Source organism: Sinocyclocheilus grahami, unplaced genomic scaffold, assembly GCF_001515645.1.
Source record: "Sinocyclocheilus grahami isolate Dianchi unplaced genomic scaffold, SAMN03320097.WGS_v1.1 scaffold144.1, whole genome shotgun sequence".
Taxonomy (NCBI): Eukaryota; Metazoa; Chordata; class Actinopteri; order Cypriniformes; family Cyprinidae; genus Sinocyclocheilus; species Sinocyclocheilus grahami.
This window is the reverse complement of record NW_015505323.1, coordinates 1,065,406-1,091,573: the sequence shown is the minus strand read 5'-3', so window position 1 is coordinate 1,091,573 and position 26,168 is coordinate 1,065,406. Positions and strand designations below refer to the sequence as shown.

At 39.1% G+C, this 26,168-nt stretch overlaps 2 protein-coding genes across 4 annotated transcripts in view; both read right to left on the bottom strand.

Annotated features, from left to right (window-relative positions):
• The window catches only part of LOC107591629 (syndecan-3-like), a 34,578-nt gene extending 31,390 nt beyond the window's left edge, over positions 1–3,188 (bottom strand). Inside the window, exon 1 of the mRNA XM_016280841.1 lies at positions 2,632–3,188. Within this exon, the coding sequence (XP_016136327.1) occupies positions 2,632–2,691 (60 nt within the window). The 5' untranslated portion in view covers positions 2,692–3,188. The remainder of the gene's footprint in view (positions 1–2,631) is intronic.
• A 1,576-nt stretch (positions 3,189–4,764) lies between these two features.
• The window catches only part of LOC107591628 (pumilio homolog 1-like), a 31,960-nt gene continuing 10,556 nt past the window's right edge, over positions 4,765–26,168 (bottom strand). The window contains exons 2-22 of one of the 3 annotated variants that reach the window (XM_016280838.1): positions 14,319–14,632; positions 14,156–14,224; positions 13,962–14,067; positions 13,693–13,880; positions 13,335–13,504; positions 12,525–12,771; positions 12,137–12,230; positions 11,945–12,034; positions 10,866–11,008; positions 10,641–10,779; positions 10,101–10,232; positions 9,689–9,979; positions 9,075–9,311; positions 8,716–8,983; positions 8,480–8,609; positions 8,064–8,198; positions 7,820–7,957; positions 6,736–6,861; positions 6,523–6,644; positions 6,235–6,427; positions 4,765–6,133 (exon numbers count right to left, since the gene is read on the bottom strand). In XM_016280838.1, the coding sequence (XP_016136324.1) occupies positions 6,002–6,133; positions 6,235–6,427; positions 6,523–6,644; positions 6,736–6,861; positions 7,820–7,957; positions 8,064–8,198; positions 8,480–8,609; positions 8,716–8,983; positions 9,075–9,311; positions 9,689–9,979; positions 10,101–10,232; positions 10,641–10,779; positions 10,866–11,008; positions 11,945–12,034; positions 12,137–12,230; positions 12,525–12,771; positions 13,335–13,504; positions 13,693–13,880; positions 13,962–14,067; positions 14,156–14,224; positions 14,319–14,621 (3,453 nt within the window). In that variant the 5' untranslated portion in view covers positions 14,622–14,632 and the 3' untranslated portion in view covers positions 4,765–6,001. Of the gene's footprint in view, positions 6,134–6,234; positions 6,428–6,522; positions 6,645–6,735; positions 6,862–7,819; positions 7,958–8,063; positions 8,199–8,479; positions 8,610–8,715; positions 8,984–9,074; positions 9,312–9,688; positions 9,980–10,100; positions 10,233–10,640; positions 10,780–10,865; positions 11,009–11,944; positions 12,047–12,136; positions 12,231–12,524; positions 12,772–13,334; positions 13,505–13,692; positions 13,881–13,961; positions 14,068–14,155; positions 14,225–14,318; positions 14,633–26,168 lie in introns of all 3 variants that reach the window. The other 2 variants (XM_016280839.1, XM_016280837.1) reach the window with 2 other exon arrangements.

The following is a 26,168-nucleotide window of genomic DNA, read 5'->3' as shown; positions in this document are numbered from 1 at the left end:
AAACTTTCTCATCAGCCAGCCCACTGTGACTTGTACGACATGTCAGTTAGACACTTGAAAAGAAAAGCGGCTGCTTGGATGCAAAGACACACTTGAAGAACCACATTAGATTATATATTGATAAACAGTCAAAAGCTGTTAGTGTGTCAAATGTCTGATTCTGCTGTTTGTCCGGATGTTCACTGGCCTTAATGCAGTTTCCACAAATGTTTTCTTGTATGCAAATGTACAAAATGAACTCCGACCATCTCAGGAGGTGCTCTGAGTAAAGTTTTCACGCAAACAACACAGGTTCACTCGTTTGTTGATAACGTAAGGACTCTGTATAAACTGATTATCCAAAGAAAAAGGAAAAAAAAAACAAAGTGAATGGAAAGTCAACTGACACAAGTTTCAAGGTCATGAGTGCAAAGAATGTCATTTTTAGCCCACTTAAAGGTCTCTGCATGTTTGATCACACATATGGTGGTTATCTTTTATATCTAGATTGGAAAAATAAAAATGCCCGGTAAAACTGAGCATTCATAAACTACTGTGGGCAAAAAGTTTATTTCCGGCAACCATTCATTAATAATGGTCAACTATAAGAAAACATCTACTCCTCAGCTACCTCAATAGAGTGCAACAGAAGGGTTACAGAAGAAAAATAAAATTTTCTCCTAACGTATATAAAGTCAACAACTTTAAATCAAAAGTTTTATATTTCACCATTTTAAATGTGATTATTAAAGCCAATGAGTACACAGTCTCTGTATCTTTGTCTCGGTCTCTACTTCTTGCTTCAAAGTTTGTAATGTGTCATGCGCTTTGCTTGGCCATTTGTTGTGATAAACAGGAAAGTGTGTCCAGCTGAATTCAATTTGAGTTTTGTTTAATGAATTTAAAAAGAAGCTTAGTTCACAGCGGAAGCGGTCGTGTGAAGACGGATGAGTGTAAAGACCATCGACTCTACCGTGCGACTCCACCGGGCAGGGACACCGGCAAAGGACATAAGTATCGCTTTTTATCTCTCCTCTTTCCTGCTACTTGTTTCACTTCTGTTTCAGTTTTTTATAACCATTTCTTACTATGTGTCAGTAAGTTGTTGTTATTTTAGCATGTGTGTTTGGCTCAGTGTAATTTTTTTTTTTTTAGGATTACTGAAACTAATGTAGTTTGATTAGTTATCTATTTTAGTTTTAGTTACAGTTGTAGTAATGTTGTCATTTTATTAGTTTTTATGTCTATATAGGTAGGTTTTTTTATTAAGTTTTAGTTTCATTTAATTTGAGTTATTTCAGTACTTCAACATACAAAATGGAAATTAAATCATATTTATTGAATGTATTTATATATATGTACATGTATATGTATGTGTGTGGCTGTACATATACATGTAGTTTTTTTATTTTAATTACTTTCTCTTATTTGTAAGTCGCTTTGGATAAAAGCGTCTGCTAAATGACTAAAAGTAAAAAGTAAAGTAATGTTGTAATTCACATTGTAGCTGGTTGGTTTAGTTAATGTCTAATAACTCTTAAACAAAGACCTTAAAAAAATTCCCTATAGGAAAAATACTGAAAAAGTGGACGGGCACTGCTGCACTCTGTAGTGTTTACAAGCATTTGAAACCACCAGTAGTTTATCACTGCCAGTTAGTTGATTAAAAGAAGGACTTTGGGCTCAACAAAAGCGCTCAGTAACATAAAAAACCATAGCATATCCGTAGTAAAGGCTGAGTTCTGTTCTAATTTTCTTAAAGGATTTCATTAATGCATTTAAATTATTAATACGTTATGTAAACGTAACGTAATAAAAAAACCCGTGCATGAATTCGACACCCTCTTCTGAATCTGGGTTCCGCTCAGACCAATGACGTCATCCCCCGCAGCCCGCCGCTCTCCACCCTCCACACCCCACTCACCCCACCTCGGGCGATCTCCGGACAATATCATCCGCCGATCGGCGACACTTTCAAAGCTCAGCCAACACCTCCGCCTATTCCCCGCTACAAATCATTATTATGCAGCCCTGCTGTAATGACCGACCATGTCTGGAACCCACCGACCACTCTTGACCACAAAGGGAATGGTACGTGTGGCGGGACCACCGACAGGCAAACATGAGGGACAAAAGGCTTGCAATTAAACCCTAATTAGATGCGACGCGTTAATTATAGTTTATCCTGCCATGCGCGAGCGCGCGTGCACGCACGCACCCAATCTTCAAGCTTCGGGGGACGGCGACTAACGGTGCGTCCCTGACCCACAACACCGACACACCCACCCACATCCGACCAAAATGGCCAAACAAGGCAAAGGTGCCCAGGAGAAATCCGCACGGTTGTGGTTGGCTCGTAGGTCTCATCTCAGAGCTTTCTCCAGCCCACTTGCAGCGCTCCCCAGGCCGCCAGAGACGCGCTGTCTGCGGTCAGCCGACAGAATGTGGGTCGCGTCCAAGATTTACAACCGAACAGCACACGGCTACTGTCGCCTAATTAATGACCTTACAATTCACACTCTCTCATAAAGATTACTTAAAGTATACACGAACATAATCCCGAATGTGAATGTTGGACATGTTGTGAGCGCGTGTGCCCGGCGGTAAGTCGCCCTCTCCTAACAATAGATCACAATAGAGTGTCATTCTTACCAGTGCAGTCTGCGCCAGCAGCAGCGCCAGCGCCAGCGCCATCCAGCACGGGAGCTTCATGGTGCTCCGAACGCAGCAAAACACGGGGCTCGCGTTCTCGTGTCCGCGCTCCTCTTTAAGGTACTAGGTAGGAGTACACCTTTCGCTGAGTTTACGGTATCCAACTTCGGGGCAGGCGCTTTTGTCGGCACATCCGTCTTGCGTCGGCACGGTCAAATCCCCGCAAAACCACGCGAAGACCGAGGAGGAGCAGCAGCAGCGCGCACGGCCTCTTGTGATTGCCTCCCCTCTGACTTGAGTGGCTGAGACCTGATGGAAATGGAAGCAGAGGGAAGACCAGAACTCCTCTCTCTCTTTCTCTTCTCTTCTCTTCGCTATGGCGTGTGTGAGAGGAGGACGGGCATTGGGTGGATTTTCCTCGTGCGGTTGAGGATGCCCCCTGCAGCCCAGTCAAGCATCGACGTCTTCCCTGCCTCTCCCTTCTGCTCCCCTATCGCGATTTCCACCAAAGCGTCCCGAGACCCTGAACATTTTGTCTGTAGTAGTAGTGGACATACAATAATTTCATGCGACTGTTTTGACTCGTAGTGAATATAATGTCACCTTTATTGTCCTTTATAATGTTTTTGGTGGTGTTTCAATATGTACATAAAATTGTTCATATATGTCAAAGGTCTTATGGTGCATAAGAAACAAGTACAAGAATGAAAGTGGCAGTTTTTTGGTTGACCGACATTTGGCTGGGTGTATGAGTATGGGTGAGATACCTTCAGACTAGCCTACTACATTATTCATGACTTCTTATCTGTATTTAAGAAAGTCTGATGCACTGAGCTCAGTTATTAAGCACACTATAAGATATCATTCAGCCGGTGATATTGGATAACATATGGACAGCTCAAAACGGTCTCATTCATTTAGAAACACACACACACTTGCCTTATGTGTTGCAAATCAAGACATTTATGAAAATATGATACATTGGGCTTTTGAGGAATATTTATTTGTACGTCCCTCAATCATAATGTATGTTTTGCCCTAATAATTAAAACTAGAGCTTTTAGTCATAAAACTAAGCATTTAAAATCATCCTAATAAGACATTATTGGAAGATAGTTACAACTGACATTTAAATGAATTTTAAGTAGTCTGTTAAAAATCTCATTGATTTACAAGGCATCTTGTTTATTGGCCACAGAAATAACAGCAACTGCACCAAATTGCATCTTTTTGCTGTTTCTGAACAAATCTGAGGTGCCTTTTCCTCGAGTATGAGCTCCATATTCTCACTATCATGCTATATGGGCCATAAAAGTCTAATGATCTAAATATGATACAAAACATTATTGATTTCTATGAATTCATATATCAGACTTTACAGCGTTAATATTCATTGTACCTTTATGACGGAACAAAGATCTATTCTTATCAAACGTATTTGTGTCAAGGCCCATTCACAGCCTGAACGGTAAGTGCACTGTAGTTATGATATCTGCTGCTTTAAATGCTCAAGCTCTTTAAAGTCAGGTGGACTCAGATGGCCTGGTAATGTTTTTGTTGTTCGTCAGCTACAAACAATTGTTCTGAAAGTGATTCCAGCAATATCACTCCAGTGTGTCGTTATTGTTATTGTGCTGTGGACAGCTACAGTCCTTAGTGTGAACTGGCTTTCAGCCGCCTTTGAAAAATGCAAGACTTAAAATTGCACATCTGGCAGACGCTTTTATCTAAAGAGATTTGTGGTGCATTCAAGGTATGCATTTTGCAATTATCCGTTCCCTGGAAAGATGTTAGTTACGCAAGTTTTACATTTCAAAACCAACAGAATCCTTCATCTAAGCATATCTGCTACTTTCAACAAGACAGTATCCTCAGGCCGTGTCATTAAGAAACTTATTGCTACAGGAAAATTTCAACAAATACATCCTTTGTGGAAAATGCTATTAATGTTTCACTAATATCACACATTTGTTTAATGAATTAAAGCAACTAAAATGCTACCAAAAACAGCCTCAGTCTTCAACAAGAGTAGTTTTTCCAAATGATTCCTGAAAAGTATGACAATAGATTTGAATGATCACAGTGCTGAACACAAAACAAGCACATCAAAAGGAAGAGTCAAAGGCCGTTATGAAATTTTGAATTTTTTTCATTGTTTTGTTTCAAAATAAAGATCACACATTGTTTAGAGACAATCTACAACTGGAGTTACAAAAAATAGTTGCCCAGGCAGAAAGCACACACAGCATCTGTTACCTATACACATTATGGTTACAAGTGTGCCTGCATAAAGAGAATCATAGGAAATATACACAAGGCTGTTTAAATATACACCAGAGAGTGTTCCAAATCAAAAACCAATGGCCAGTATGTTACAATCACTTACAAGTAGACAAAAGAATGGCAAATCTGTACACACCTCCGACTCTGACCAAGGGCAGTCGAACGCGTCACACACATACACACAAACGCACCTGCCCAGGAGCGAGGGAGGGACTATAAAAGATCCTAAAAAAAGAAAGGGATGAGTGGAGGTGAAAAAGAGGTGGCTGGTGAATGGCTAAAAGCAGAGTGCACACTTTTCTCTGTTCTTTGTACATCTATGCAGTAATAATTCAAAGGGCTTCAAAACCAACAAAAAATCTGATATTACAATTTACAATATATAACAACTCATAACTCAGAAACCACAACCAAAGAGGTGAGAATTTACACTGAAATGCACAAGATTTTCTTTTTTCCATTTTGTCTTTTTTCTCATACCAAAAAAGGGCTGTAGAAGCGAGTCCACATTTACATTAGCGAAGGTTTACAAATGTACAATTATACAATCAGAAGTATGTATTCACTACAGGGGAAGATTATAGATACAGATTGGACATCAAAAAACAGAAAAACTACAAAGTTTTATATATATATATTTATATATATATATGCAAAGGTCTACACCAAGTATGCACTAAATAGTTTATAGAAGCAAGACCAAAAACGTCTCCCATGCTAAATGTCTGCGTGTTAGCAATAATGTGCGTGTGTGTTATGATAGAATATGCGCATTAGAAAGGTGTTGCGAAGCAATAAAGTGTTTGCGCAAGCCTACATGATCGAACGTGGGATAAATCAAATATTCTCATTTCATACAGGACCAAAAAAAAGGACCATTATTTAGGTAGTAGAGTGAAAACAGAAAGAAATGCTAAAAGGGAGAGGAAAAAAAGAAAAATCACAACAACCCGGGGATGACTCAGTGATGAGGGGAAGGTTTCGTCCATTCCACCCCAACCTCCCTACATCGTCGGGTGTGGACAAACACGCTCACACACGCACACACACACACAGACGGGCATCCTAGATGAGTTATGGGAAGGGTTTACATGATGCCATTAGGGGGTGCACAGAGTGGGCCGAGGTCAACGCCGTTCTTCATGTAGTACTTCTCCAGCTTGGCCAAAATGTGCTTTCCGTACGTGTACTTCCTCAGCGTCGCAATATGGGGTCGGATCTACACAAAACAACCAACAATCATTGTTCAGTCACAATTCATTGGTGCTTTTGGCACAAACAGGAAAAGAAGAAATATTGCTAACTGAATAGAAGCCACACCTTGTGCATTACAATCTTGCGTTGTGTTGGCTCAGCCACATCGATCATCTTCTGCACAACGTAGTTGGCGTACTGGTCCTTCATCATGGTGTATAAGGCACTGTGGGGCCCGTCTGCCATACTGCACACCTCATCTATCAGCATCGCCCTCTCGGCACGCAATGAGTGGGTCACGCACTTTTCCACCACGTTACTAGGAAATAAAAAAAAACAAACACCCCTAAAGACTTCCTCCTGTGCGCCTTTGTGTGGCGGATTATCACATATGCGTAAATGCTTTGTGCGCACCTGGCAAACTTATGCTGGCTGAGCCCCAAAACATTTCCACGGATTTCAGATACAATCTTGCTCTTGTCCTCTGCGCGGCCATGCTCCAACACGTGCTGAATTACGTAATTCCCATACTGATCCTATATGGGAAAGGGAAGAAAAAAAGGGTTTTGATGAGAGGAATGGATGAGATCCTGGGTCAGTACAGAACGAGAATGCGTCATCAATTACCTGGACCAGCTGCTCGGTGTGTTGATGTATTTCCTCCAGTATCGGTAGAGTCTGCTCAGGCAGGCAGTGCTCCAGAATACGCTGGATCACCCGACAACCATATGGGTGTGTGGACAGAGCAAACACCTGCACAACACACATAGTTATTAGTTAAACATACACACATAAGACGAAGGTTTTAAATACATTTCAAAACAGGTCATTTCAGAACCACGACTGGATGATTAAGCAGTTTTCTCGCAACACATACAGGTTACAAACTGCATGTTAGTAGACTTTTCTATCCCCAGGACTCATTTTATAAGAACATGGGGCCCATAGACTACTTATTCACTATTGCAGCCATTTTGGCCAGTGTGGTCCACTGAAGAGGAAACACTGAATTTGACAAGACTGCAGATACATAAATATTTGACAGGATTATTATTATTATTATTTTTTTTTAAGTTTAGTAGTTCAGATTGTTACTTGACTATATTGCTATCCAATATACTGCAACTTTGGCTCCAACACGCACACAAATATTAATATATATAATACATATAAAAGGTGTCTAATAAATTCTACACTACTGTTCAAGTGTTTGAAGTAAGATATTTTTGGGATGGAAAAATACTTTTCTTCAAACAGTATGCACTAAATTGATCAGATGTGACAGTAAATACATTTATAAATGCAGTTTTTTTTTACTTTACATTTATCAAATTTCAGAGAAAAAAAAACATCACGGTTTACACAAATTTTAAGCAAAGCATACAGCTTTGCCACAGGATTCACATAAAATACATTTTAAAAATATATTAAAACAGAAAAGTGATTTTAATTTGAAAATACTTTACAATATTGCTGTGTTTACTGTATTTTTGATCAAATAAATCAGAAGAGACTTATTTAAAAAACAAAAAGTTTTCATTAGACAAGTACTATAGGTAAGTTTTTTCTTCATTTGTTATAATATGCCTCAGCCTCTCAATAGTGCACTGCATTTCAAAAATCAGGCACTCCATAAATAAACCACAAAGGTTCCCATGGTACACACACACTTCAAAAAGTTAGCATTTCACACGGTTCAATACAGACACACCTGTCCTTTGAAGGCATCAATGATGAACTGAAGAGCATGAGGCTGGACACACTCAATGCATTTCTGCACAACATGATTGCCATTTTGATCCTTCACACACTTTAACACATGTCCGTCAAGCTCCCGAACCATCTCATTCTGCAAAAGACACAAACAATTTAGATTAAATTCATACACATTGTGTAACTTCAACACAGCAATGTGAAGAATTATAACGCGAGCGTGCAGCCCTTCATAAACTTACAATGACTTGTTGGTCCGAAGGGATAAACTCCAGAGCTTTTTGGATCACTCTGCAGCCATACATCTGCAGTGCCAGGGATAAAACATGGCCACGGATCCGCTCAGCCAGCGCCAACTTCTGGTCGAGACTGCCAAACTAAACACATAAACTGCTTTTAACAGATGCTTCTCATCATAATTGACATCAGGTACACTTAATAAACATAACTGATGAACTTTGCACTGGCACGGTTATTTTCCTGCTTTGAAACATCCTGTATTGCATGAAGCGCTACACAAATAAACATGACTTGACTTGCACAATTGCAGTACCAAATAAATCAGGTTCAAGTTTGAACCTGCAACCGCTCACATGTGAAACTGTGTGGTTTATTAGACACTAAAATGATGCATGTATCAACAAAAACTTTGTATTACCTCAAAGAACTTCTGAATGACATAATTTCCAAACACATCAACCATGAGTTGGTAGGCTGCCTGTAGTATCTCATTGAAGACCAACTGACGCTCTGCAGGACTTGCTCTCTCCAGTTTCAGCTGGATAAACCTGCACACAAACCATTTTTATTTATTATTCCCACTATTATTCCAAGTGGTAACATCGGGGTCCTGACTTCCTGACATCTATGAGCTGTAGCAGACATCTGCATTACCTGGAGCCATGCTGGTCCTGAGAGAACTCCATGACATGCCCTGCGATTTCTCTCAGCTGCAGGTTGGGGTAACGGTTGTTTCTGAAGTCCTCAAGCAGACGGCTACGTCCCGATGGCATCACGTCAGACATGCCGTAGCGTAGCCGTGACGACGGGAAGAGCTGGCTGCTGGGACTGAAGAGAGACGAGCCTGTGGTGGCATTGCGGAACTTCGCCTCTGCTCCTGGAGCTGCAGAGATGAAACGCCCACTGCCATTGGTCAGTCCACCTGAGAGGGAGGAGCCAGAAGTGGGCATATTTAGATTCAATTCATTAAATATTTTTGATGAAAAGATAACTGAAACATGTGTTGTACTCACCAAGGTTAAGACTGCTTGAAGACCCATGAGTTGAGAGCGAGGGTGGCGGGGTGAGTGAGTGGGAGGGGCCTTGGTTTGGAAGAGGCATGCCAACTGGGCCAGGGGAGGAGCTAAAGCTGAGGCCATTGTAGAACCCCCCATGGCCAATAGGGGTGAGGCTACTGGGTGTGCGCTTGTACAGATCAGAGCTACCCGTCAGGGAATCTCGACGGGACCCACTGGAACTGGAATTAGTCACTGCAAAACGAAACCATAATACAGATAATTAAACGCAAAACATTTTTTTTTACATTGCATTAAATGCAAACATTTGAGCATTTGGAACGAATATCATTTTTGTTACAGTTTTTCCTCCAGTGCAGTGTGCTTTGAAGTTTTTTTTAATAATTTATATATAATTATATAATATTCCATAATATAATATTATGGAATATTTATTTTATTTATTACCAAATTAAAGTTCGTTTTTTTAATCATAAATTAATGAAACTTAACAAATTAACATTCAAATAAAAATTGTTGTATATAAACATTTAAACTGCATACAAGGCAGTTTTTATATCAACTAGCACTAATTAAACATCAATGTTTTGGTTAATGATTTCGGCCCAAACCTGCTGTGCCAAAACCCCCGAGTGCTGCTCCAAGAGTGGCTCCCAGAGAAGAAGATGGGTTGCCATTGAATCCAAGCGAGGTGCTTCCTGCCTGGGCAGAGCCTTGTGAAAATAGTGAAGAGCTTTGTGAGGAAGAGCTTGGGGAGCCACTCCCATAAAAAGAGCTTCCTCCCAAAGCCCCGCTCCCTTGCTGCCCAGGAGCCTGCTGGGAACTCAATGCACGGAACGCACCGCTTGCTCCACCACCAAGACCAGCATTAGCCCCACCTGCTGAGGCAGCAGCAGCAGCCACTGTAAAAAAAAAAAAAAAAAAGATAGGAAAAATATATTCAAATACAAGACTACACTTCGAAAAAATGTAATGGTGGTTTGTTGACTGTGCAACCTTGATTTGTCATTTTCAAACATGTACCTGCTGCTGCTGATGGGCTGATGATAACCGAGGCAGGGGCCATAAGTCGAACTGGGCCACCACGAGCACCTGTGTTCACCACAAGTGCACCTGTCTGGTCATAATACGCAGCTGGAGCTAACACAGGATAACCTGGAATATAACAAACACATCTTCATTAGACATCATTCTAACCGTGAAAGTTTGATCTGTTAAAGGACGTTCACACAGACTCCGAATAATTCTAATATGCCGATTTTTGTGCTCAGGAAACATTTCTTATTATTATCAATGTTGAAAACCGTTATGCTGCTTAATATTTTGTGGAATACATTTTTGCTGAATAAAGCATTCTTTCAAAAGCAACAACAACAAAAAACGACAACAATTGTAGTGTATACAAATGACAAAAATAAAATGTCCATGCCTATTTAGAATGTTATTCCTTTTCATCACTTTTCAGGCCAAGAAACCACTATTTTAAAATTCAATGATATTTCTGGGTTTTCTATGATTATAAGGTTAAAATTGATTAAAAAAAACATATCAACAGTCCAATACCAGGTACGCCTGCTGCCAGACCCTGCCCAAATGCCAAGGCGGAATTCACAGCTGCTGCTGCTACAAGCTGCTCTGTCTGCTGACCCTGCTGTCCTTGACTGGGAGTCAGAGGGCGTTGGTTTCCACCTGCACGCATCACCTGGAGCAAACAAAGATCAGTGTATGATTTAATGTATGCATGTTGTGAATTCCTTACATCAGTGGTCTGGTTGGCTGAACTCTTACCTGCTGTTGGTTCTGCTGGGTCTGTGCTGCTGTCTGCTGGTTGGCCGCGTTGGAGGGGGAGGCAGCCTGCTGTTGGAATAGGTTAGCAGGATACACGCCCCATGGAGTGACACCATAGTACTGTGGGGGCATCACTGCTGGACCTGAAAGACAAACACATGTCATATCTCAGATGAAGGGCCAAAGCACACTGTTTTCAAAGCTGGCTCAGGGGCTTTGATGTACACGGGATGCAGTCGGCAGCCATTTCCTTTGCCTCTGTACTCTGCTTTAGGAGCATCAAAGCAGGTGTGTGTTTGTGTGTGTCTTAATGAAGGAGACTGCCTCAATCCTAGAGCTAAATCTCAAGCCCCTGGAGGACGCAGTCCAAACCCTCAGCCATCATGAGCAACACTTCCTCATGAGCATCCACTCCAGACTGGGACTGCTCAGTAGAGAACCCGTTAGTAACAGACCGATCCTGCCACAGAAATGCAGTCGAATGCAGTCTACATTTCTGTACTGTCATCGTACAAGTACAATGAAATCTGCTGCACTAAGACACTTTCAAATGTAAATTATTTATATATTTGCATAATGAATATGGCATTGGTATACATATAATATGCATTTATACTACCATTCAAAAGTTTGGGGTCAGAAAGGTTTTGTTTTTTAAAGAAATTATTTTATTCAGCAAGAATGATTGATTGGTCAGCTGTATCATTTTGTAATATTCTTAGTGTTTTATTTTTGCTTAAGCTGGTTGTTTTTTATTTTATTTTGTAATAACATGTAATTTATTTAAGCTGTATCATTTTGTAATATTCTTAGTGTTTTATTTTTGCTTAAGCTGGTTGTTTTTTATTTTATTTTGTAATTTTTTTTGGCAAGCAGAAATGCTTAATACTTAAACAGAATAATCAGAAAATAAACCGCAATAGGGTGATCAGAACCTTAAAGAGAAGCTGACTGTACATAATACCTTATTTTACTGGACTCATTAACATACTTTATAATGACAATCATTTCATACTTATCTTGAAACACAAACTATACATATTACATGTCCATCTCAAATTTAAACCATGACCTCTCACCTAGAGTGGCGGCAGCAGCGAGGCCGGCAGCATATGGATCAGTGCCGGGTGGAGCAGCGCTGATGATGTACGGATTCGGTACAAATGCAGCTGGGGCCAAACCTAACACAACCAACAAGAAACCAAGTTCAATAAAACACCTGAAACTTTTGTCCACTAAGTCTGGAGACTCATACCTACAGTCAAACTCACCGATGTGTTGTTGTTGAGCTGCGGCGAGGGCGTACTGCTGCTGCTGGGCTGCGGTGAGCTGCTGCACTGCCAGAGCGCTGGGCCTCTGGAACAGCTGCAATACATGTTGCTTTTATTAGGAATGAAATTTATACTAAACATTGTTTACATTCATAAATGCAAGGCTTTAGAAGCACATGCAAATGTGACTAATAATTTCTAAAGAGACAATGGTAACGTGGCACATTACTTCAGACAAGAGGTTTTACAAAGTTAGCCTTAACATGTGTGGCCTCTGATAACAATTAACATAACACAAACATTTATAAATACACAAGCTTTCCTTATAATTATTCTACTCTAATTACAGTCTTGTATGTCGAAAGTGCTAGCAGCATCAGATATTTACCTGCTGAGGAGAATTGTAGTCAAACAGGCTGACAGTAGCAGCTGTGGAGTCAAGAGGCAGCTGGCCTCCAGTGTAATCTGCAAACTGTAAAGTCTCCATGGAAACAGATTCCATGGGATCCAGGGTCACATTTTGGGTTTCAACATTTGAGAACTCCTCAGCTGGTTTTGGCCCTGCACATCCAGGCAGTTCTAGTCCACCCAATTCCACTTCTGGACCAGTCAGAGGGCAGTTACCAGGAGTACGACTGGGGGAGAAACAAGAGAGATTTGTCTTCAACACATTTGAGAAATAATGAAAGTATATGTATGGAAAGCAACAAAGAGAACTTTTAAAAGTTTGGGGTCAAGATACTTTTTTTTCGAAAAGACGTTTCATACTCAATCAAGGCTGAATTTATAACAAAAACAAAACAGTAATATTGTGAAATATTATGACTATTTATAATAATTGTCATATATATATATATATATATATATTTATTATTATTTTTAATTTTTTTTATTCCTGTAATGGCAAAGCTGAATTTTCAGCAGCCATTACTTCAGTTTTCAGTGTCACATGATCCTTCAGAAATCAACAGGCTGTTTAATATTTATAGTGAAAATTGAGATACATTTTTTTTTCAGGATTCTTTAGCAAATATAATGTTCAAGAGAGCAGCATTTATTTAAAATTGAAATATTTTGTTAAATTATAAATGTCTTCACTGTCTGATCAAATATCTGATAAATTTAATGCATCCTTGTTTAATAAAAGCATTAATTTCTTTAAAATTACAATAACAATACATTTTTTGACAGTGTATACCTAAAATCCTTAACGTCAACATCAAGTCCATTCTGATTGGGCAGTCCATTGGGGTTATCCAAAACATCCGGCTCTGGCTCCTGAAGTTCATTCCGCTCAGGGTCAAAGGTTGTTTTGGGTTTTTGCTCCACCCTTTTCTCAGGGTCATCCACCTCTGAATCTCTTGGACCCTAAAAGAAATAGAAAGGGAGATTGAAATGGATATAAGGAGTTCAGGAGTTAAAGAAATATTTACACACCCTCATGTTGTTGCAAATCCAGAGGAGTTTTTTTAAAGTTTGGAATAATATAAAGGTAGTAAATAAAGAATTTTCTACCTAAATGAACAGAATCTTAATAAATGATGAAAGAGACTCACAAAGGCTCCTTTGCGCAGACACGAGTCCATTTTCTCAGCAGGAGAGGAGCTAAGAACATACTCCACCATGGAGACGCCTAATCCACCACTCTCAGAACGTGGCGACAGAACAGATCCGGCCTCTCCGACGCTATGGAAGCCCTGGCCTGGTCGGCGCTGAACCATGATTGGCTGGGACACCGAGTGATCTAGAGAAAAAAAAAAGGACATTAGAAAGAAAAATACTAAATATGTAAAATACAACCATCGCATCTTAATCACACACATACCAGAGGCTCCCCAAGCGCTGTCTCTCCACTGGTCCAGAAAGATTCCTTTTGGTCCATCTTTCCCTGAATCATCGCTTTCCCAAAACTTCTTCCCTGTAAGAAGCTGCTGCAGAGCGGGGACATCAGACAGAAACATTAATACATAAGCCCAAATGAAGCATCATGCAGAAGATGAAGAAAGAAAGGTCTCTCACCTCTCCCATGGCTCGACCCTCCAGTGCAAGTGCCTGGAAGTCATGGTTAAGCTCATCCATCGATCGTACCTGTGTGAAAAGTTATAAAATTATTATAAGATTTAATTTTATACCAGTAAAAAAAAAAATAAAAATCAGTGGTTACCTAGTCACTAACTTATACCTGGTTGTCTGCATGCATGTTGTCACCAGTCGGCCAGCGGTGTTTGCAATTGTTGTAGCCGGGCTGCTCGCCATGTTGCCGTTGGAAGAAGTAATCCACCATGGCGTCATCTTGAGAGCGTCCCGCTCCCTGTGTAGGGGGAGGGGCCTGAGGAGAAGGGCCAGGTTGGGGGGTGTGGCCCGCAGCACTCAGCACCACAGGCATGCTGGGTAATGGCCTGTCAGGGGGAGGCAGTCTCAGGTGGGGGCTGAACGAATCCTGCCAGAGCACAGCTTTCCTCTTCAACACACACGCTACGCTCATTCCACCAGAGACTGTAACACAAGAACAAACAAAACACTATTAGCCCCAATGGCATCTGGGAAAAGTGTATTCAATTACCGTATTACCACACCTGTATATCTCAAAGCAGGCTGAGAATGAGAAAGCTCACAAATATTGCCAGAAATATAAACGGCAAATTCAAAACAAGCTTCACTTATTTTAAAGAAATCAATCCTATATGGATGTGAATAGTAAATAACAGCACAGTAAATCAGAGAGATACAGAATCAAATGAATAGATTCCAGTAAATACAAATCTAAAATAAAATCCCTGACCCATGAAAATATAGGGCAAAAGAAGAGAAGACACACATGGTCTGGGCTAGAATGAGGTCAATTCAATCCATTAGTGTGAGGGTCAGCGCTGGACTGGAAGTGCCCATTACTACATTGCGCAGACTTGTTGAGGCTCAGTGGGTAAAGTAGAAGTTGTTGTTCTAGTTAATCAAGCAGAGCAGGTCTGTCAAAATGAGTCTCATTCTCATTCAAATGTGCATCTGATATCATTGTCACAGAAGGACTTTGACATACTGGGAAAGTCAAGAGTCGAAACAAAGGAGGGATTTCTACTTGAACAAATTCTCCTGATGAGAAAAGGTCAGTTTGTAGCTTGATAAATATGCTCTTTGAATAGAGAACAAATATTTTACCACATTCACAGCATTACAAAGCAATCAGCAGTATGGGGAAAAAAACTGAAGCACTGTCACTGGTAGGGCTGGGTATCGTTAAAAAATGTTCGATATCGATACCTTGACTTCGATACTGGTTCCTGAACGATACTTTTTTCGATACCAATTTTATGAAATCAATTTTAACAAGATTACATTATCTAAAAAAATTAATTTAAAAAACCCTTTGGTTTTATTTTTCAGCTTGTTGATGTTTATACAAACTCAAAGACTCATCTCCTGAGCCACTGCACAAAGGAACAAAATGTAACCAACACAATAAATCAGTGCAAATTGTTATAATAAAGCTCAAATAGTCTTCAGTTTACACATCTGTTAGGCTACATTTACACTAGTGCATGCTCATTTTAAAATGCATAGCTCAGACATAATCTTGATTTCTATTTATTTTCCACTGATTTACTGATGAGCATTAGCAGCTTCCAGCGCTGTCTGCCTGTGTTCTCTCTTCTATGATCGCTGCTCTGACTCCGAGTCAGAGGTAATAACACATTTAATTTCAGCAACATTACATGGCCAAAACACACATTAGACGGCAATTGGAAGTTATTGCAAACACTCGATGGTGGTTTAAAGTGAGTTTTGAGTAAAAGCGGAATATAAATCTTATTTATTGTCTTATGTAGCATGATGCTACAGTTTGCATGAATGGCCACATAACACGCCCTTTCGGTCACGTAGAATGAACGGACTTCTGCATATGATCGGAACTCCATGCAGCTCCCGCGCTACTCTCCATTGGAAATTAATGACTGAATGACCGGTCTGTCGCTTGGAGATGGTGGAAAGCCAGCTTGAAACGCAGTGGAAACGCCAGTATGATGAGGATCATTTTCATTTTAAAACAAACGCACCAGTGTAAATGTAGCCTTACATCTAAGGGGGCTGGGACGCATTAGCACTACATCCTCACGTGTGCGCCACACCTTTGAGTGTAACCGGTGTAAACTAGTAGGTGTGTTCGACTTGACGCGGACCGACTGTGCAGACCGATCAGTGTATTACAGTACCACGAGAGCTAAAGAGAGCAGACTGCTCCGTGCGCTTTCGAATCGCTCTCGCAAATGTCAAACACTGATCGATCTGCACTGCACCTCTTCTAGTCGAACACACCGGCTAGTGCTGCAGGCTTAAGGCCAAAGTATACTTCGGCCGTCCGCATCCACATTACGTCATTTTCGTCATCAGGAGGGCTCGCGGATAGCTGTGCACCCCGTCCGTGTGCAGGCAATTTTTTGAGACCGCGCGGACGGTCCGCGTACAACAGCACATGCACGAGGTGAAAGTTGAGACATAGTGCAAGTCAAACTGCGCCTGTGTTGAGCTCGTCCGTCTGCACTCATCCGCGGTTGAGTATACTTTAAAAGCTGTGCATACACGGCTGAGCGCGAGACGGAAAGGAACGCGGAAAGTGAAGTATACCCAGGCCTTTATTGGCTCATTGACGCTGATGAGACTAACCCCTTAGGTATCGAAATTTGGTACCGAACGACGAGACGTTTTTCGATACTCGATGGTATCGAGGCAATTCGGTCGGTGCCTAAAAAGTATCGAACTCGATACCCAGCCCTAGTCACTGGGCTCACAAAATGGCTAGCCTGACGTCCCAAGGCTATTGTATCTTTCAGTCAGGCTACCAAAATATATCACTGTCCTGCCTGACGGGCTATCTTGAATAGTAATATAAAATTCCTTCCTTGATTCACATTGTTCACTCACTTGTAGGGGTGAAACGGATCGTAGAAGACTTGATTTTATTTGTAACTTTGTTCTAGTTTATCTATGCTCGAAATTAGTTTATTTGTTCTTATTTTCTTACAAATGTTAGAATTAGACACTTTCACAAAAAGTATGCTATTGTTAACAGTGAAGAGAAAAGAATGATCCAGCCGCATGTCGGCGCACGTAATTAACCGCTCACATGTGACGCGCTTTGTGAAGGACCATAAGTAGAATATCACTAGGTGCCATTTACACTGAATGCGCTTTTGTGTTGACAAAGATGCAACGCGGGCAGTGGAATAGAAAAAAAATGCAGAAAGATGGGAGTCGAGTTGAACTTCTTTTAACTTAGCACCGTGTTTTTAGAATGCCGTTTCATGCATGATATGCTGCAAGAGACGGGAGCGCAATGGTCAAACCTCCTGTTTGGCTTATATCGAAATCCTCCGACATTCTTCTTTACAAATCCTCGATTTGTACCTCTAATTTGTGACCGTTGTTTTGATCTCTCCGCTGCGCTTCCGCATTCGTCACTTCTGAGCAGCGCATGCGCAAAGCCAACCTCATCCACCCGAAACGGTTTACGTATGAGTTCGGCTTTGCGCATGCGCCACTCAGAAGTGACGCACGCAGAAACGCAGCGGAGAGATCAAAACAAAACAACAGTCACTAATTAGAAGTGCAAAACGAGGATTTGTAAAAAAGGATGTCGGAGGATTTCGATAAGCCAAGAGGAAACTGGTTTTCCTTTGTTAAAGTAAGGAAACGTTGGTTTTCACGAGACTCACCGGTGCATGCGCAACGCTGACCCTATACGTCATCACTCCGGAGCTGCTTCAGTGTACAACTGTTGGCACAAGCTACATTAAAGTGATTATTACATTTTGAATATGGATATTTTTCTTACAAAAACGCATCGATTCGCCACAGGAGGCCTTTGTTCACCCCATGGAGCAGTGAGAGCCAATTTTTTTATGGATGGGCGCTTTTTATTTAACTTCTTTTGGACTGATGCATGCAACACCCGCTGAGTGGCATTAAACAGCTTGAAAGAACAAAGACAATTTTTTATATAACTCCGACTGGATTCATCTGAAAGAAGAAAGTCATATACACCTAGGATGACTCTGGGGTGAGTAAAACACAGCCTAATTTTCATTTTTGGGTGAACTAACCCTTTAAGAGCAGCAGTGGCACAAACCTTACAAAATTGGTTAAAACCTTACATAAATTTGTTCATTACTGTAGGCTATATAGTGAATATAGTTTATAAATTAAAATAATAAAGATAATAAAAATGAATAAAATCACAGTAATGTTCTGCAGGAACAAGCGTTGCGTGCACTTTGATCACAGTCAGTCTCCTCTTACTGTCATTTCTTTATCCTGTAAAAGCCTCTGACATTTATATTCAGACAATTACACGCTGCTGTCCCTTCACAGTTCTTACTCCCATAAATTACTCGCACTGCATGTTGACTTTTAAACCTAAATTGAATGTTCAACAACAGATGTTTCAGCACAATGAATGTTTTTGCGCTGAATATAGTCTCCCTCTCTACTGTGTTTAACGCGTGTCCGCCGCTCTTTCAGTAAAGATTTCAGCTTAACGCAGACTGTCAGGGCAGGCCTTTATACAAAAATGGAAAGGCTCGCGTGAATTTGTGACATTTACAAATAAGGATATGACCGTTAACAATGTTTTTTGCGCTGAGGACGCACACGCTTATCTGTCAAAGCACCTGACAGTGCAAGTCATTACGCTAATGCATCAACTTGAAGCTTAAAATAAAGATTTCTCATGTTTTGGGCAGCTTGGATCACGTACCTCTTCTGAAGGAGCTCATTCTGTTTCCTCCACTATTTTTAGATGCATTTTTTTGTCCATAAAAATGCGTTATTCAGAGCTGTAATTTGATGCGACCGGCTGAAGTTGGACGTGCACTGTGGGCAGACCCGACTAATCGATGAGAATCGTTGTCGATGATTTTCATAATTGATAAAGTTGTTGCAGCCCTAAAAATAACCTAGGTAATCAATGCTTTTCTGAGAGAAAAAAAGTTATCATTTGTGCCACTTGCATGTAAGGGACACGCTAATTAAAAAAAAAAAAAGTTAATCTAAACCAGCTACTACCAATAAATTAAGGTTAAAAAAAAATCATATATTATATATATATATATATATATATATATATATTACCACTATTTTCATTCCTGAGTAGATGTATAACCATTGTTTATAATTTCCAAAAATTTCCTACCACAGCAACTCTTGGCAATTTCACTAGTTTTCTCCTTATTTCAGCTTTCAAGGAAATTACAGTTGTCCCATTTCTCTTTACACATCTATATATGTCAGCCATTAATTTTATGAGAAACCCTGCCCTTCCATTTCAGTAATCTGAATTACTGAATTTCTCCTTTCTCCAATCTCCTTATTAACAGACACTTTCTAATAGAGTTAAATGAGCAATTATGCCTCATATGAGGATATGAATGGCATTTAATTTAACAACATTTTTCAATCAATTAAATTAAACCTGACCTTGTTTTATGACTAATTTTAACAGCTGTTTGTTTAGCTAATGAAACTTTTTGTGGTGAAATTATAATAAACTCAAAATATAAAATGTCATGTTTAATGCTATTGCTATAAATACCCTAAAAGACTAAACATTTCTGGTTTCAGAAACCAGAAGTTTTGAACAAAAAAAAAAAAGAGGCCACATCAGTTTTGCTCCTGTTTTCACATCTAAAACTGAACCGATCTTTTCAAGAGATATGTAGATGCAGGTCACCACAAGCAGCAAATTAATCCCAACAGCAAAATCCTGAGATTGGTGCAATCTCACCCTAAAATGGTGCCAAAGGTGTTGGCAGCACTAGGGGTAAATTGTCACATAGCTTGTTCTGGAAATAAGAGAGAGAGAGACTTTTTATAGCTGTTTTTTATTTAGAGATTAAGTGAGTGTCTCATTTAGAAATAATCACTAGGTACTGAAGCTTTCATATAAAAACATGTGGTTCAGCATTAAATGAAACTGGGTTTCAGGAACTTGGATGTATAGTGTCAAGATATTTAGAATATGCAATACAAATAAGAAAGTTACTGCAATGCTGGTGAAAGCATAATGAGGTAACACAGTGTTAAAGCCAACACCTATTAAATGGTTTATAAACAAACCAACAACATTTTAGAAAACACTGTCATTTAACCCTGACAACTGTTTGAAAGGACCACAGATTTGTGAGACTCACAGGTTTTGGAAGCTGGCACACCAACTGGCTTAAGGATCATTTACTGGGACAAATCAGTTTAAAATTCCCAAGATAACTGCGACTAAGACAAGTCTGACCAGTCATCACTTGAAAAAATGGCTGGATTTTTAAAACAACCTGAATAAACTGCCAGTTGCCCATGAAAATGCAAAACAATTTTCAGTGCCAAATTCCAGACTATTCCATTCAGCTCTGGTTTTAAAATCACACACAAGGTTGTAGAATTAAATATTTGTATTTAACATCAAATTAAATATTAAGAATGAATAGAATAGTGATTGAGTCTGCTTTCTAATTTGTCCAAGGCTCGCAAACTTTCAAAATCCCTGGTAGCCCTTCGGGCAGGTCCTCCTCAAATTTTGGTAGCCCAAAAATTAATCTAATAGCCCAAATAAAATAAAAAGACCTTTTTTTTAAATATAGAAAATCAGATAGGAGTTTAAATTTCAATCAAAAATATTTTCAATACACAAATATGAAGGAATTTTATTTCACTATTTACAGTGTATCTGCAGAATTTTTTTAAATAAATTTAAGTCAATTTATGACCCACGAGCTGCACAAGTAAAATGAACAGTGTGAGTGGGGTAGGACAATGTCTATGGTAACGTACAGTACTGAGCCATAAAATTACATGATTTACAGTTCAGATACAGGTTTTCACAAAAACCTTATACAACAGCATTTCAGCCTTTAGACCATTTTATGAAAAGGGATAAATCAAGCATATAAATGTCAATTTAAAACGTATAAATATTATGGTCTTAATTTAGATTTTTAGAAGGCACATTAACATCTTTCTCATTTACAACTCTATGTGTTTGCTGCGTAAAAACATGAGTTGATATTTGCATTGATCTGAACAAACAGCAAGAAAGGCTTATTGGAAATGCAAATTCATTCTCTGCCACGAGGTGGCGCTTTAGGAATGCTGAAATATTGCGGTTTCCCTGGTAACGGCTGTACCCAAAGCAGCTCCGCCCTCATAAACGCTGCTTTATCAGGAATTATAGGTAAAATTAAATTAAAATGCCAACGACACGTTTCTGAGGACAGTTGGTTCTCTGTTGTCCCTAGGAACATCAAACGCTGTAATTGCAATGCAGCCAGATTATACACCTGCACAAGATCCCCATTAGGTGTAATCCTGTACACATAGATGAAGCAATGCCCTAAGCTTCAAATCAAGATAGTACACAGGGCGAAGCAACACACTATTTAGACAGACTGAGATAACTGTGCACACAGCACTCTAGTAATCCTGAGGGCTCCCTGCATCAGAACAAAATTCATCCCACACCTATTTTAAATAAAACGTGGTCCCATAAACTAGCATATTAGGCGTGACGGGTCAAAACTATGAGTCAAATAAATTTGCGACATGACATAGGTTGAAGCCTACTGAGCAAACAACCAGAGGACAGTTTCATGAATCACACTCTCTACTTTATATTTTGGCAAATTGGTGGCTAATTTGTATGAATTTGAACAAACACACATTGAAAATTACATTTTCGTATGATCTGCATACACCCCACTGACGGTTATGTTTAGCGGAGGACCATCATGCTAGGTTTCTTCTAAAAAAAATAATAGGGATGCACGATATATCGGCCACCATATCGGTATCGGCCGATAAATGCTCATTTTTTTCTGTTATCGGTATCGGCCTGATAAGAAAATTTGGCCGATATCTTAAAGCCGATAAATAATGCATTATTTCCTTCAGAGACACTTCAGATGCGCGCTGTTCGTTTGCAGCCTTTTGTGCAATTGTACGTTGTAATATTGTGTTTATTTGATGTATATCTGATGTATCTCATATAGAATGCGTTTGGTAAAGTTAAAAGAGCGCTTCAGTTTACCGGTGATCATCTTTAGCTCAGCACACGCAGCCCAAACAGCAGTGCACAACATTAATAACTATGATTGGGAATGTCATGTATATAACATTCTAATGAGAACATTATTATAATAAAACGTTGGGAATTCTTTGGGTTTAGTTGCCGTGTTTCAGCGCGTTGTTATGGGAAGAGCGCATCCACAACAGGATCACACATTCTGACTATAGCACGCAATAACTGCATAATTTTGTACATATATAAGTTGTAATATTATGTTTATGTTGTATTAATATTAATCTCAGGATGCATTTCCTTGAGTTAAATAAGCTGCCAGCAAAACGCTTCAGTTTACCGTGTTCATTCAGCTCTTCAGCTTCAGCTTGAGCTGCAGCTCAATGGCTGCTATTTAAAACAGTGGTATTAATTTGTTACTTTTTCAAAATCATTGATATATTATTAATAACAACAACCACTTGTATTTTTCTCTTATTATTTTCATCAACAATATGGTTTAGTAATTAAAATCATTTAATTATTGTCCGTGCAGAGGCTATTCCGTTTTATTGATCTATGGCGCATTCATTTTGATTCTTTACATGTGTAATGATGTCCAGTGACTTGTTTGCATTATTTCTGCATTATTTTATTTATTTGTAAGACTTTTTTATGACTAAATTTGGTAATGGGAGAGTAAAAATATTTTTAAAATGTACACCGTTCAAACTAGGCTGCTTATGTTGAAGTGTTTGGGATGTGGCTTTTAATGATGAGACCTTTTTTGTAATCAGGCTCTCAAAAAGTATATAACAATTTGGATATAGATTTATCGGCCAACATATCGGTTATCGGCTTTCAAAAATAAAGAATAATCGGTTATCGGTATCGGCCAAAATTTTCATATCGGTGCATCCCTAAAAAATAATGTTTCCGTATGAATCACATCGCACAAAAACATACAAAATCACTAACTGGTAAAAGAGTAACCTTGTTCTCATGAGATCAGGTTGGCTTCATGACTTCATAAGCATCATCAAGGTCTAAAAGATTTAAGTTTAACATTTATAACTGCACAAACTTCTAGACTTCTAAGCCAGTGGTTCTTAACTGGTGGCTTACAATCCAAAATTCGGCCGCTGGTCTGTTCTGATAGGGTCACAGACAGCAGGTGAATAAAACTAATGTAAATGTAATTCATTAAATTAAAATAGCTTGTTAGGGCAGCACAATAAATAGAAGTGAAAATGATTCCCATATCTTGTGTTGCTGATGTCAATCAAATTCTACAACATTTTGGCACAACTTCATCCATTACTTGGTACAAACTAGACAAAGGAGACGTATACCCACATCAACAGGTTATGTGATATGCCCTCATCCTCAAACAACATAAATAAAACTATGCGAGGTAAAAGAAAATATGACTCCGACTTCATAAAATCAGTTAAATTATGTAGAGGTCGACCGATAGTGGATTTTACCGATACCGATAGCTAGGTTGGACCACACTGGCCGATACAGATTAATCAACCGATAGTTTTTAAAAATGGTAAACGAAAACTAAAACAGAGCTTTACTATTTTTAAAAAAGCAGTAGCAGTACTGAACCATACTTTGTAAATTAATAAACATATAAATATTAATTATTATATTGATCATTAAAGTTATTTCATAGTTTACTAATGTTAAAAAAATAAACTTTAAAATGTAAAAATATAGCCTATTAGTAATAGTAAATGTTGAAATGAACACTAGGAACAATACTTCTACAGCTTTCATTAATATTACAAAAGGACTCTTGCTGTAAAGTATTACCATTTAATTTCAACTCATGCTATCTTAAAAATTTAGGAGCATGGTCAAATTTAGGAGCACCAAAATTTGATGAAAAAAAATAGCCTTCCCATTACGAGGTGATATTTGACTCAAAGTGATTTACAGTAGAATTTTGTTTTTACCTTTGTAATGGCATTTTTCTATCTTTATTAAAAGTATGTAATCTTTTGTCAAATAAAATTTTTTTTATTTTAAATTCTAGATAAATCCATAGAATAAGAATAAGTTACTAATCAAATGAAATCAGTATTAAAATTAATTTGTACAGAGGTAGCACAGAAGAACACAAAAGTGGCTTGTAGGTGTATTTTCAGATATTTAATGTGGATCAGAGGTGGCATGAGTGCAATTAAATCCATAAATTCATGTTTATTAATGAAAAAAATATTTGCCTACTATATTTAGTAAATCTAAAAACAGTAGTCCTAATGACTGCGAAAAACAATTGCACACCTCCTCGGCACCGGCTCTGTGAAAGACTCGTGAAGATGAAAAGCCACTAGGAGTATGGTAGCTTAATTTTTTATTTTTGACTCTTTTATCGATTAATGCGTTGTATGCTGATGTTATTTGCGCGATATAAAGCCAGGTTTAAGTTTCCGTAAGAATATCTCAGTTTCCCGAGAGGAGCTGTATTAACCGGTCTTTTCCGCCGCTGGCAGAGACAGACCAGCGGGGAGATGAGAGTCACAGAGGCAAACTTTGCATGCAACAATCAGGCAACAATTGACAGCACTCTGATCTAGTGGCATAAAGGCATCGTCAGATTGACAGTACTCTAGCCCAATAATATTGGAGGATCCAGTGGGGGCGGCAGTCATATTTCAGGGTGACCGTGCCACCCTTTATCACAACCCTGCTAAAAGTGCCAGTACGTGCGCTCATTGGCGCCCCTTTAGCTGGTGGCGCCCTAGGCGACCGCCTCGCTCACCTATGCCTAGAAACGGCCCTGCCAGCAGCGATCTAAAACTGTTTATTTAATCACCAAACGGACATAAGTTTGCTTCAAGAATGAACAATGTGGCATAAATGAGTTTGAAGCTCGGTGTTTAAAAAAAAAACAGCAAAGGGAAAGAGAAAGTGCGATCTGTATTACAGCTCTCTATATGAAGCATAAAGACTGTATTAGAGCCTCAGAAAGAGCACAATACATAATTCATAGCCTAAGGTGAAGTCATTACGTACATTAACAATGATTTGGGACAAATATAATGTAATTTAATGGAAAACTATGTGAATGGTGCTCTGTTCCGCGGCAGGATTTTCTTTTGAGTTTGAAGTTTCCCACTCTGTGCAGCGCGCAGTGTCACGTGTCAAAACAAACAACACGTGCTGTTAGTTATTTCCAGAGGTGGGACCAAGTCATTGTTTTGCAAGTCACAAATAAGTCTCGAGTCAAGTCCCTAGTCAAGACAGGCAAGTCCAAGTCGAGTTGCAAGTCCTCAGCTTTAAGATTCAAGTCTTAAACAAGTCATTAGTGCTTTTTGCCCAAATTAGTGTCTCAGTATTAATTACCATATCAAATTCATAGTAATTTTTATCAGGAAGGCAGGTAGAATATGTTTGACATAGTTCAATTTCATGTGAGATGGGTGCCCTTAGTAAAACTACTCAAGTTCAATTTCGGAATTGTGCCAAAATAGGATAAGCAGTGAAAACAACTATTTTATTAGTAACAGAATAGCAAAAGACAACATAATTGCATAGAAATAACAGATGCAACGTGTGCATAAGAATAGCTATATGCTTCTAGGTGTTATATCTAAGCCAATGAGACATTATTTGGAACCTCAAATGAAACAGATTTAAAAACATGTGAACGGAAACTCAAAGAACAGCTTTGAAAGAACTAGAAGAAATAACTGCAAGTATACTTTACAAGAGAGAGGAAACATGCAATATGGATGCAGACAAACTCATGAAGACAATCATTCAAAAATGCTGTGCTATACCATCTTTTATAACTAAGAGCAACAAAGACAAAATAATTTAATAGAAAAAAAATGTTGTATGTTAAATGTTAAGTTTATAATATGCATAGTTGATCACTAAATTTAGGGGCTGTGTGCGCTATTGGCCTACAGACTGATTTACAACACGTGAATACATTCATTTACCCTGAAAGAAATGGAAGTGACATGAGTGCCTGCAAGA